This window comes from Salmo salar, chromosome 01 (assembly GCF_965601325.2).
Source record: "Salmo salar chromosome 01, fSalSal1, whole genome shotgun sequence".
In the NCBI taxonomy this organism is placed as follows: Eukaryota; Metazoa; Chordata; class Actinopteri; order Salmoniformes; family Salmonidae; genus Salmo; species Salmo salar.
The window spans coordinates 157,175,708-157,189,748 of NC_138291.1; the positions used below are offsets into that span (position 1 = coordinate 157,175,708).

General features: G+C 42.7%; 1 protein-coding gene across 1 annotated transcript in view; it reads right to left on the reverse strand.

The window, feature by feature from the left end:
- The window catches only part of LOC106567252 (uncharacterized), a 157,589-nt gene that overhangs the window by 38,897 nt on the left and 104,651 nt on the right, over positions 1-14,041 (reverse strand). The window contains exons 7-14 of the mRNA XM_014136323.3: positions 13,136-13,849; positions 9,592-9,636; positions 9,153-9,272; positions 7,001-7,039; positions 6,702-6,755; positions 6,248-6,301; positions 1,208-1,315; positions 946-999 (exon numbers count right to left, since the gene is read on the reverse strand). Coding sequence (XP_013991798.2) covers positions 946-999; positions 1,208-1,315; positions 6,248-6,301; positions 6,702-6,755; positions 7,001-7,039; positions 9,153-9,272; positions 9,592-9,636; positions 13,136-13,849 — 1,188 coding nt within the window. The remainder of the gene's footprint in view (positions 1-945; positions 1,000-1,207; positions 1,316-6,247; positions 6,302-6,701; positions 6,756-7,000; positions 7,040-9,152; positions 9,273-9,591; positions 9,637-13,135; positions 13,850-14,041) is intronic.

Below are 14,041 nucleotides of genomic sequence, written 5' to 3' on the forward strand. Positions count from 1 at the left end.
GCTCCAGCAGGTATATATCACTGGTCACCCCCAAAGCCAATTCCTCCTTTGGCCGCCTTTCCTTCCAGTTCTCTGCTGCCAATGACTGGAACGAACTGCAAAAATCACTGAAGCTGGAGACTCATATCTCCCTCACTAGCTTTAAGCACCAGCTGTCAGAGCAGCTCAGAGATCACTGTACCTGTACATAGCCCATCTGTAAATAGCCCATCCAACTACCTCATCCCCATACTGTTATTTAATTTATTTTTTTCCTTTGTACCCCAGTATCTCTACTTTCACACTCACCTTCTGCACATCTATCACTCCAGTGTTTAATTGCTATATTGTACTTATTTCTCCGCTATGGCCTATTTATTGCCTTACCTCCCTTATCCTACCTCATTTGCACACACTGTATGTAGACTTTTTCTATTGTTTTATTGACTGTATGTTTGTTTATTCCATGTGTAACTCTGTGTTGTTGTTTGTGTCGCACTGCTTTGCTTTATCTTGGCCAGGTTGCAGTTGTGAATGAGAACTTGTTCTCAACTAGCCTACCTGGTTAAATAAAGGTGCATTTTTTATTATTTTTTAAATGCCCTATCAATTGAATTTACCACAGGTGGATTCCAATCAACTTGTAGAAACACATCAAGGATGATCAATGGAAACCTGGGTCTGAATACTTATGTAAAGTATTTCTGTATTTCTGTTTTTTTATTTTGTATAGATTTGCAAACATTTCTGAAAACCTGATTTTGTTTGTCATTATGGGGTAGTGTGTGTAGATTTCTGAGGAATTGTTTGTACTTAATCCATTTAATAAAAAGGCTGAAATACTTTCCCAAGTCACTGTATGTACTTCATAGAAAGTACACATGACTTATGCTCTTCATTGGTACTCTCATTAGACCAATATTTCAGTATTCATAAGGTAACTGTTTCACTATCCAACCCCCTTACCTCGTCTCCTTTTTCTCCTTTGGAACCGCCTTCTCCCCTATACCCGAAGGGTCCCTAAGCAAAATGAGACAGCAATCATTGATATAATCAGAGATAAAACACCTGAAATAGCACCCTACTCCCTATATAGTGAACTTCTTAGGAAATACTTACTGGTCAAAAGTAGTACACTAAATATAGGGAATGGCTAGAATGGTTGTTTCTGAGAACAGATGGGTTCATAATAAGAAGGTTATCATGTAATCACCAAGTGGCGCCTCACCTGTCGCCCAGGGTCACCCGGCATCCCAGGCTGACCATCCAGCCCATTCTCTCCATGTTTCCCATGGAGCCCTGCCCTGCCCGCTACGCCCTTTGGGCCCGGCTCACCCTGCAATACAACAGACACCATCACCCAATCAGAGACTGTGGATCTGTGACAGAGACACCATCACCCAATCAGAGGCTGTGGATCCATGACAGAGACGCCATCAACCAATCAGAGTCTGTGGATCTGTGACAGACACCATCACCCAATCAAAGGCTGTGGATCCATGACAGAGACACTGCCACCCAATCAGAGTCTATGGATCTGTGACAGGGACACCATCACCCGATCCGAGGCTGTGTAAACCTGTGACACAGTGAGGACACATCATAACACACCTGGGCTACATCCCAAATGGCACCCTATTCCTATATATAGGGCTCTGGTCAAAAGTGGTGCAATATACAGTACCAGTCAAAAGTTTGGGCACACCGACTCATTCAAGGGTTTTTCTTTATTTTTACTATTTTCTACATTGTAGAATAATAGTGAAGACATCAAAACTATGAAACAACACATATAGAATCAGGTAGTAAGCAAAAAAGTTAAACAAATCAGAATAGATTTTAGATTCTTCAAATAGCCACCCTTTGCCTTGATGACAGCTTTGCACACTCTTGGCATTCTCTCAACTAGCTTCATGAGGAATGCTTATCCAACAGTCGTGAAGGAGTTCCCACATATGCTAAGCACTTGTTGGCTGCTTTTCCTCCACTCTGCGGTCCAACTCATCCCAAACCATCTCAATTGGGTTGCAGTCAGGTGATTGTGGAGGCCAGGTCATCTGATGCAGCACTCCATCACTCTCCTTCTTGGTCAAATAGCCCTTACACAGCCTGGAGGTGTGTTTTGGGTCATTGTCCTGTTGAAAAACAAATGATAGTACCACTAAGCACAAACCAGATGGGATGGGGTATCGCTGTGGTAATCATGCTGGTTAAGTGTGCCTTGAATTCTAAATAAATCACTGACAGTGTTACCAGCAAAGCAGCCCCATACCTCTCCATTCTTCATGGTGGGAACCACACATGCGGAGATCATCCGTTCACCTACTCTGCGTCTCACAAATACACGGGGGTTGGAACCAAAAATCTCAAATTTGGACTCATCAGACCAAAAGGACAGATTTCCACCAGTCTAATGTCCATTGCTCGTGATTCTTGGCCCAAGCAAGTCTGTTCTTCTTATTGGTGTCCTTTAGTAGTGGTTTCTTTGCAGAAATTTGACCATGAAGGCCTGATTCACGCATTCTCCTCTGAGCAGTTGATGTTGAGATGTGTCTGTTACTTGAACTCTGAAGCATTTATTTGGGCTGCAATCTGAGGCTGGTAACTCTAATGAACGTATCCTCTGCAGCAGAGGTAACTTCGGGTTTTCCTTTCCTGTGGCGGACCTCATGAGAGCCAGTTTCATCATAGCGCTTGATGGTTTTGTGATGGCACTTGTAAGAAACTTGACATTTCTGGATTGACTGACCTTCATGTCTTAAAGTAATGATGGACTGTTGTTTCTCTTTCCTTATTTGAGCTGTTCTTGCCATAATATGGACATGGACTTTTACCAAATAGGGCTATATTCTGTATACCACCTCTTCCTTGTCACAACACAACTGATTGGCTCAAATGCATTAAGAAGGAAAGAAATTCCCCAAATTAACAAGGCACACCTGTTAACTGAAATGCATGAAACCTCATGAAGCTGGTTGAGAGAATGGCAAGAGTGTGCCAAGAGTGTGCAAAGCTGTCATCGAGGCAAAGGGTGGCAATATAAAATATATTTTGATTTGATTAACACTTTTTGGTTACTATATGATTCAATGTGTTATTTCATAGTTTTGATGTCTTCACTATTATTCTACTATGTAGAAAATACTAAAAATAAAGAAAAATCCTGGAATGAGTAGGTGTGTCCAATCTTTTGACTGGTACTATACAGGAATGCTATTTAAGGCACCATTCCTGCCCAATAGGGTGTCACTGAGAGCTTATCAAGAGGATCAGAAGTGGAGGCATTATTTGTTTATCTTTATGTTAGACTTTAGACCCCCTTGTCATCAATAACTTGCACTGCAGACAGGTGGAGAACACCTGTTAGAAACACCTGTTAGCTCTTGGCAGTGTGGACAGTGTGGACTGTTATATTTCTGGGCCTGAACAGTGATTGATATTTTATGTGTGTGTGTGCGTGCGTGCGAATGTGTGTGTGGACAGTGATTGATATTGTACAAGACTGATAAATGAGTTCTCAGGTGCACATATTAGGGATGCATTATATATTGGTGAACATATCGGAATCGGACGATATTAGCAAAAAATGCTGATGTCTAGTTTAACGCCAATATTAAAAAACGATGTCAAAGCTGACGTGCATACCTATATAACGTAGGTACATGATGTAATGACGCCACGTAAAATTTTGCGCTACACATGCAACACAGCATTCCTAACCTAGCCCACAATGTCTGCTGTGTGGATCGAGCAGTCAACAAGTCGAGCAGTCATTTAAAAGAGTAAGAACATTTCAGCGAGACAACTCAAAGGTGAAATCCATTAAAGACAAGATAATGGATTTCAATCAACCGTTCTCTGTCGTGGGTGATGTTGGCTTTCGCCGACTGGTCGAGCACCGGTACACACTACCAAGTGCTCTATTTTTCAGATGTTGCCCTACCGGAGTTACACAGTAATAGCGTCACTGCTATTAGCTTCACGACATACATACTATGGAACGCCGTTTGGGTCTTTGCATGTCAAAACGGATACAGTAGCACTGTCAAAGCTGTACAAAAAAGTTTGCAAACAAGCAAACACCAGCCACGAACGATTTGTTAACAATACCGCATTGGTAATAAAGCATCATTTGTTCAACCGCAACTTCTGGGGTGTTAGTTTTAGCTTGGTACCTAGCTAGCACCAATACAACCAGCCTGAAAACAATGACCACTAGAAACTGTAGTCATTTCATTATTCTTAGCAATGATTTAGGAATCCTTGTGAGTAAGTATTAGCTATGTTGCCACTTGATGATCGCCTATTGAAATTGAATTTCAGTTCATGAAAATAAATAGCTAGCCAGCTACTGTTGCCCAAAGCTAACGTTATAAGCAGCCTTAACAGTTATTATTTGATTAATGGTGGTCGGACCCATCTATGTGAAGATTGCCACAATAAGGATTAGCCACAATAGTGGACTTTGTGATTAACCTTCAAAATAAAAGTATGGCATAATTCTACTATTTGTATTAATTTGCATCACTGTCAATGACATACTTTTATTTTGCAGGCAAACTGCAAATTCCACTACTGTGCCTTATTGTGGCTAGCTTCATCTGGCTAGTGGGGCTCGACCGGTCCGGGTTAAGTGGAATTTGCAGTTTGCCTGCAAAATAAAAGTATGTCATTGACAGTGATGCAAATTAATACAAATAGTAGAATTATGCCATACTTTTATTTTGAAGGTTAACCACAAAGTCCACTATCGTGGCTAATCCTTATTGTGGCTATCTTCACATAGATGGGTCCGACCACCATTAATCAAATAAGAACTGTCTTATAAATTAGGGTTATTTTAGATGATGACACCTAGCTATATAGTTAGCTAGCTAACTATAGCTAATGAAAATAGTGTTATTTAACGTGTATCTTTTTTGACACGCAAAGACCCATACGGCGTTCCATAGAAATCCTGGTTGAGAATGAAACGACTGAACAAATGAACAACAAAACCGCACAGCAAGTAAGTGGAATAAATAGGTTTTGATTATACTGGTAATGGGGACATACGTAAATGCCAACAAAATGACTTTCTGGTCAGTGTGGTGTGTGTGTGTGTGTGTGTGTGGTGTGTGTAACCTATATTTAACTAGGCAAGTCAGTTAAGAACAAATTCTTATTTACAGTGACGGCCCGGGCAACGCTGGGCAAATTGTGCGCCGCCCTATGGGACTCCCAATCACGGCCGGATGTGATACATTCTGGATTCGAACCAGGGACTGTAGTGACGCCTCTTGCACTGAGTGCCTTAGACCACTGCGTCCATGTGTGTGTGTTAACTATTTAAAAGGCTGCTAAAATGTTAAATATCGGTTATCAGTATCGGGGTTTTTTGACAAGGAAAATATTGGATATCGGTATCGGCCAAAAATGTCACTAGCACATATACATACTGTATGTGTGTATACACACACACACACATGCACACTCATACACATAATACAGCCATTCTCCACGCCACGTGTGTGCCACACAGCCCAGACATCGTAGCTTTCGTATTGGGGAGGGAGAGGAAGTGTTTACAACTGTACCCAAAACATCAGCATTCTATGACGTGGGCCGTTGTTACGCCCGTAGCGTCAGTGCTCAGTTCAGCTGAGGTCTCTGACTGGCTAAGACACAACATAGCAAAGCCTCTCTCTGTTTTTTTCTGTGTTTTTCTGTTGCCACAAAGCCACAGCTTGGAAATCAGGCTCCAAGCCTTGTGCTAATGTGTTTGTATGGTTGTGAGGGATGTAGGAAGAGCCTGAGATGCTAATACCTTTAGCTTTACAAAGTGCTAACCGCTAAACAGATTCTCCCACGCTTTCTTTAAGTACATGTTTAGTACAATCAAATCCTCATAGCATTATGGCATCTATTAATTCAGCTGCAAAACAACTTGAGTGGTTTTGCTTTGACCAATTTCCCAGGGACAACAATGGGGTCATTGGGTGTTATTGTATAACAGTAACGCGCCTAAACCCAGAATGGATGTCATCAGTACTCAAAAATATGTTATTTTGATTTGATAACAGAAAGACTCTCACACTCTATGATCCTAATGATCACCTTTAATGACAACGTTTCCATCCAGAGGATTTTCATCACGTCATCTTGGATTGAAATATAGTGTGCAGGCCTTTCTGTTATTTTTACAGTATGTACACTTTATTAGTACAGCCCCTATGCTTTTAAGGATGTGCGTTTTACAACAAACATTGCTCCTGTTATCAGTACTTACCATTTCTCCAATTACTCCTGGAGGCCCTTGTTGGCCAGGATCCCCTGTTGGCCCCTGGGTGGGATAAGAAAGAGAGAAAGAAAGAGAGAGGGGGGGCAAGACAGACAGGCAGAGACAGAAAAATGTGTAACTCAATAGGTCAAACAGTATAAACACTCTCAACTGCATCATGACATTTAAACCAGTATTCATGGTATACTACCCACATGATGGGGCGGCAGGGTAGCCTAGTGGTTAGAGCATTGGGCTAGTAACCGAAAGGTTGTGAGTTCAAATCCCAGAGCTGACAAGGTACAAATCTGTTGTTCTGCCCCTGAACAAGGCAGTTAACCCACTAGGCTGTCATTGAAAATAAGAATTTGTTCTTAACTGACTTGCCTAGTTAAATAAAGGTAAAATAAAATGATGAGACTCTCTACCTAAAGTAAATATGCAGGGAAGGGGTTTTGCTCACCTGTGGGCCTGTCTTTCCCATCTCCCCAGCTGGTCCTGGGAGTCCCTGCTCCCTCTCCAAGCACACAGAGAAGAAAACAGTGTCAGGAAGAACCAAAACACACCCTGCTGTATTTTATGACCCATATACTCTATAAGACCCTTAATGTGTCCCAAATGGCACCCTATTCCTGTTATAGTGCACCATTTTTTACCAAGACTCATAGGGCTCTGGTCAAAAGTAGTGCACTATATAGGGAATAGGGTGCCATTTGGGATGCATTCCCAGTCTAGTCCTAGTCATGGGTGTCCATTACTTACAGGCCAGCCAGCATAGAGTAAATGGTAGAAAGAGGTTTGCTGGAAGAAACATGGAGACATTACAAATTATTTAAAGTTTCACGAGTCAGGAATCAAAACGATAAGAAAATGTAATGTATATAGATTCCATCAACCATAATTCATAGCATTGCCATCTTAAAGGGACATTTCACTCATAAATAAAAGTCTCAGATGTTTTAATACCTGGTTTTCTTGGTTTTATTCGGTGCCTTATTCTCTTCAGAAAAAGTACTGGGGCTAAAATCAGAGCTAGTTTTATCATCCCTACTCATTTGAAATACATAGCAGTATCTGATCGCTGTCTGACCACATGGCTCAGTTCAAAGCCCAGAGTAACAAATCGCCTTTTATTCTTACACAGCATCTTTATTTAATAATGGCCATGCAGTTTTCTGTCACATGTCTGTACTATACAGCCTGCAGCTGCGGTCAGTCTCAGACTCAGAGCAGGCAGGGGGATTAAACTGACGAGGGATAGATGGAGCACCGGCTCACACGCACCAGCAGTGTGGGGTCAAAGAATATACAGCTAGACTGGAAAACCTCTGGGCAATACCTGGGAATTTCGGGGAAAGTTACCAGAATTTTGCAACCCTGCACAGGCAGTCTATAGGGTCGTAGCCTAATACTGTATGTCCTTGTGGAGTTGAGGTAAAGCGTCCGCATGCTTCCCATCCGAAACGGTTTGTGTATATATTAAAGGATTGATTTTCTTACTTGAGAAATACTGCACCAAACATATTAGTTGGATATAAAAGTTCGCGACTAAGACCTCCTCAGAAAAAATGTGAAAATGAATTACAGATTTCTTGAGTTTTATCTAAGATTAATTTTGACTATATTGAGGCTACGTCATCTGAAAAGGGACAAACAGTACTACTGCCGCCTTTTTCTAGTTTTTCAAGCAAAGGTCTTATAAAGGAGTAAGCAAGGCACAGACGTTCACTTCACCTAGCCGCGTTCTGCTAGGAGCAAACTGAACCTAGTATGCAGACACCTTTAGGTGAGAGTTGGGGCAAGGTTGGGTTATTGCTGGGGGTGGGATTTGGGGGTGGGGTTGACATGTGACAGGTTTGAGTTGGGGGTTGGATTGAGGCTGATTTTAAGTGAGGTGGGGTGAGGTATTAGTATTTATTAGGGATCCCCATTAGCTGTTGCCAAGGCAGCAGCTACTCTTCCTGGTGTCCAAACACATTAAGGCACTTACATCACATAAAACCCCCAGAATAAAACAGTACATCATCTAAAATTATTACACCACTACATATGTACAATACAATGCACGTGTGTGTAGAGTGTGTGTGCTAGTGTGCGTGTGTGAGCCTGTGTGTGTCTCTTCACAGTTCACATTGTTCCATAAGGTATAGTTGTATCTGTTTTTTAAATGTGATTTTACTGCTTGCATGAGTTACCTGATGTGGAATAGAATTCCATGTAACCATGGCTCTATGTAGTACTTGGTGCCTCCCATAGTCTGTTCTGGACTTGGGGACTGTGAAGAAACCTCTTGTGGTATGTCTTGTGGGGTACGCATAGGTATCTGAGCTGTGTGCTAGTCGTTTGAACAGACAACTTGTGCATTCAACACGACAATACCTCTCACAAAGACAAGTAGTGATGCAGTCAATCTCTCCTCTACTTTGAGCCAGGAGAGATTGACATGCATGTTGTTGATGTTAGCTCTCCATGTACATTTAAGGGCCAGCTGTGCTGCTCTGTTCTGGGCCATATGTAATTAGCTTATGTCCCTCTTTGTGGCACTTGACCCTATGGCTGGGCAGTAGTCCAGGTGCGACAAAACTAGTGGCTGTAGGACTTGTTTTGTAAATAGTGATGTCAAGGAAGCAGAGCATTGTTTTATTATGGACAGACCTCTCCCCATCTTAGCTACTGTTGCAACTATTTGTTTTGACCATGACAGTTTACAATCCAGGCTTACTCCAAGCAGTTAAGTCTCCTCAAGGTGCTCAATTTCCACATTATTCATTGCAAGATTTGGTTGAGGTTTAGGGTTCAGTGAATGGTTTGTCGCAAATACAATGATTTTAGTTTTAGAAATATTTAGTACTAGGTAAAGCGTGAGCGTGAGGTCGGAGTAGGAATTGGGATGGAAGGGGGGTTGTCAACTCACCCGAAAAGCAGCCCACTCCTCAATAGTGTTCTTCCACAGGTAGAAGGACGGCAGACCAGGTGGGCCGGGGGGGCCTGGATCCCCCTGTCGCCCTGCACGCCCCTCAGGCCCCAGCTGGCCCTGTGAGAAACATCATAGGTACTAGTTATCTACACCTAGAATGAGTAAGCTGAAGTCATACAGTCAGTCATATTGGACTGTGAGAGATTTTACAGGAGGACTGAAAAGCTAGGGGTTTATTGCTGTAAACACATGACTTATTATGTCAACTTCAGTCGTAAAACAATTAGCTACTCATGCTCTGATCCTAACGCAGTTCCATCATTTACTAAGACAAAGTTAAGGTGCATTCAAATGCGAGGTCAAGCAGACTAACCCAAAGGCCATTGTCATAAATTTAAGCCACCTCAAGCCATTCCAAAATGTCAGCTCCTCTTACCCTGTCACCTTTAAACCCACGTAAGCCAGCGTGACCGGGAAAGCCCTGGAGAAAGTAAACGACAAAAGAAAGAGAACAGAACATGTGATACATTAATTCAAGTTAATTCAGAGATGTAGTGGAGTGCAGAGGACTTCTTAACTTCTCATATACAGAGATGTAGTGGAGTGCAGAGGACTTCTTAACTTCTCATATACAGAGATGTGGTGGAGTGCAGAGGACTTCTTAACTTCTCATATACAGAGATTTAGTGGAGTGCAGAGGACTTCTTAACTTCTCATATACAGAGATTTAGTGGAGTGCAGAGGACTTCTTAACTTCTCATATACAGAGATGTGGTGGAGTGCAGAGGACTTCTTAACTTCTCATATACAGAGATGTAGTGGAGTGCAGAGGACTTCTTAACTTCTCATATACAGAGATGTGGTGGAGTGCAGAGGACTTCTTAACTTCTCATATACAGAGATGTAGTGGAGTGCAGAGGACTTCTTAACTTCTCATATACAGAGATGTGGTGGAGTGCAGAGGACTTCTTAACTTCTCATATACAGAGATGTAGTGGAGTGCAGAGGACTTCTTAACTTCTCATATACAGAGATGTAGTGGAGTGCAGAGGACTTCTTAACTTCTCATATACAGAGATGTGGTGGAGTGCAGAGGACTTCTTAACTTCTCATATACAGATATGTGGTGGAGTGCAGAGGACTTCTTAACTTCTCATATACAGAGATGTAGTGGAGTGCAGAGTACTTCTTAACTTCTCATATACAGAGATGTAGTGGAGTGCAGAGGACTTCTTAACTTCTCATATACAGAGATGTAGCTCCTGTATCATACAATCAAACGTGAAGTAGCCAATGCCCTTGTAAGCTCAAGCACAACAAAAAACAACAACACATTGATTAACAGACTAAACCTAAAATCCAAATGAGTGTTGACAAAGAGCTCATGAGGCATCATATGCATCTACAGCTTAATATCGTACTGTTATAAACATTAACTACCAAATGGGTTACAACATCTACCCTGTCCACTATTAACAGACTGAGACAGGCAGCCAGAAGAGAGCAGCTGACCCCTGTAAAGATTTCCTTCACCAGGGTTTCCACTGCGGCCCGCTGCCTATGAAAGTCAAAGACTTCCTCCCCACCGTTTAGCTCCAACCGTTTAGCTCCAAAAGTGCAGTAGTATCTAACAATTCACAACAAAACACACAAATCTAACAGTAAAATAATGGAATTAAGAAATATATAAATATTAGGATGAGCAATGTCGGAGTGGCATTGACTAAAATACAGTTGAATAGAATACAGTATATACATATGAAATGAGTAAAGCAGTATGTAAACATTATTATTGTCTAGCTTTCCATTATTAAAGTGACCAGTGTTCCATTATTAAAGTGACCAGTGTTCCATTATTAAAGTGACCAGTGTTCCATTATTAAAGTGACCAGTGATTCCATGTCTATGTATATATGGCAGCAGCTTCTGGTCTTTTTAGTCAGCTATCATACACTGAGTGTACAAAACATCCCTCTCCCTCTCCCTCCCTCTCTCTCTCCCTCTACCACACCTGCTGTCTCCATCTCTGAATGATCGGCTATGAAAAGCCAACTGACATTTACTCCTGAGCTGCTGACCTGTTGCACCCTCTACAACCCCTGTGATTATTATTTGACCCTGCTGGTCATCTACAAACGTTTGAACATCTTGAAGAACGATCTGGCCTTAATGGCCATGTACTCTTATAATCTCCACCTGGCACAGCCAGAAGAGGACTGGCCACCCCTCAGAGCCTGGTTCCTCTATAGGTTTCTTCCTAGGTTCCTACCTTTTTAGGGATTTTTTTCCTAGCCACTGTGCTTCTATATCTGCATTGCTTGCTGTTTGGGGTTTTAGTCTGGGTTTCTATATGAGCACTTTGTGACATCTGCTGATGTAAAAAGGGCTTTATAAATACATTTGACTGATTGATTAATTAAGAACACCTTCCTAATGTTCAGTTGCACCCCTTTTTGCCCTCAGAACAGCCTCAATTAATTTGGACAGATAGACTCAAGGTGTCAAAAGCGTTCCACAGGGATGCTGGCCCATGTTGACTCCAATGCTTCCCACAGTTGTGTCAAGTTGGCTGGATGTCCTTTGGGTGGTGGACCATTCTTGATACACACGGGAAACTGTTGAACGCAAAAACCCAGCAGCATTGCAGTTCTTGACACACTCAAACTGGTGCGCCTGGCACCTACTACCATATCCCATTAAAAAAAATACAAATATTTTGTCTTGCCCATTCACCCTCTGAATGGCACACATACAGCAATCCATGTTTCAATTGTCTCAAGGCTTAAAAATCATTATTTAACCTGTCTCCTCCCCTTCATCTACACTGATTGAAGAAGATTTAACAAGTGACATCAATAAGGGATCATATCTTTCACCTGGATTCATCTGGTCAGTCTATGTCATGGAAAGAGAAGGTGTTCCTAATGTTTAGTCCACTCAGTGTATATGTCACGTCAAATATCACAGAAGATTTACATGCAGCGAGGACATAAAAATTCCTCAAATGCCGTCCATGTCATTTGAGGGAGCTATAGCCAGACCAGCCTCACCTAATAGTCCACACACACACACACACACACACACACACACACACACACACACACACACACACACACACACGCAAGCATGCACACCACACACACGCCCTCCACAGGCCTGACATACAACACTATCGCCAGGACATCTAGACCATAAGACCATTGCCTTGCTTTACATGAGAGGGGGCTTAATTATTGCAGCCTTCTCCAGAGCCATTTACTCGTGGCCAGCAGGACATCTATCATGTTCGATACAGCCGGGATAAATCACAGTAATGGTGCCGAGTGATCCCAGGCTTTTATAGCAGCAAGAGAGCCAGGCTGAGGCTCCAGGACCAGGACCAAAATGGGCCAGATGTTGCTCCATCTGGGTCTGGTTGTGGCGGCCCTAAGGGCTTCACACCCCCTCCACCAATCAAAGATGCTTGTTGATATGCTTGCTTGCCGCGACTAATGCAGTGATGAAGGCATTGACACTTGTGGTGCTATTTGGAGCTGTGGAGTAGCTAATGTGAGGAAAGGAACATGAAAGACATCAGGGTTAACTCATGTTTTAACAAGATAAAGGCTGTTGATTATATTCAGATTGATGCAGAACCTAAAGGCCAAACACAGAATTATTTTCTAATTTCATAATGCTCCACACATTATTTTATGATGTGAAGGACTTTGTTACTTGTATTGAAAAGCACTATACAAATAAAGTTATTAATATAATAATAATAATAATTATTATTATTATTATGTTAGGTTTGTTTTCTTGTTTTACATAACAAAAGTGTTAAGCAAGACAACGATCTCTGCTCTAACATCAAAACTACTAATGAACAGTCCCAAGCAGTAAGCATCACCCTCCATAAACATGAACATTAAAAGTTACACAACATGACACATGAGCGCTGGCACAGCGAAAAAGTCGAGGAAGATGTTGAAGACACTTACCTCCTTTCCTGGGGGCCCCATTCGGCCTGGGGGCCCTCTCTGGAGCCTATACATCTGGCCATCAGAGCCCAGAACCAGATCCCCTTCCCTGTGTACGATGGTCACTGTGCGTGGGCGTTCTGGTCCTCGTTCCACAGTGATAGCCCGGTCAGGGTCTGGGTCAGGCTGGGTGGGGATGTGTGTGGTGGGTCTCCTCTCCTCAGTTACAGCCTCCACAGGGGGGGCAGGGGGCTCTGAGGTGGGGGCGAAGGCAGTCTGAGAAGGGGTCTGAGGCCGCTCCACCTCCTCTCTCAGCAGGTTAGAGTCTGGGTGCTCCTGGTCAAGGGGGGTCTCTATCTGAGTCTTAACGACATGGGGAAACTCCACTGAGGGCTTCTTCGGGGAAGACCCAGGGTCCAAATCAATAATGATGTCATCCAAGGGTTTTGCGGGAAACAGGCCGACGCCCCTCCCTCCAGAGTCTTTCGTCTTCTTGTTCGTGGTGATGTTCTCCTCCAAGAGTTTGGAGGAGGGCTCAGGCTTGCCCTCGTGGCTGCCTTTGGGGCCCTGCCTGCTGGGTTTCCACTGAGGGTTGAGGTGTCCCCCCTGGAGGTTTGGATCAGCCAGGTCTGTGTCCTCGTCCACCACAAAGACGTCCCCTCGTCCCACCGAGCCTTTCTGGCGGGGACCCCATGTCCCATCTCCACGCCGACTCCCACTCTGCCCAAACACATCCTATGGAGACACAACACAAACACAATTAATGTATTGTGGTGCTGAATATCAGTATATGAGATCATAGGTTAGATGACATATTTATTAGAGATGTTTATTTCTTGTTGTGTATGCATAACTTGTGGTAAGCTGTGGAAAGAATTACTTAGAAAAAAAACTATTTTAAAATACAATACACATAATCTATCAATC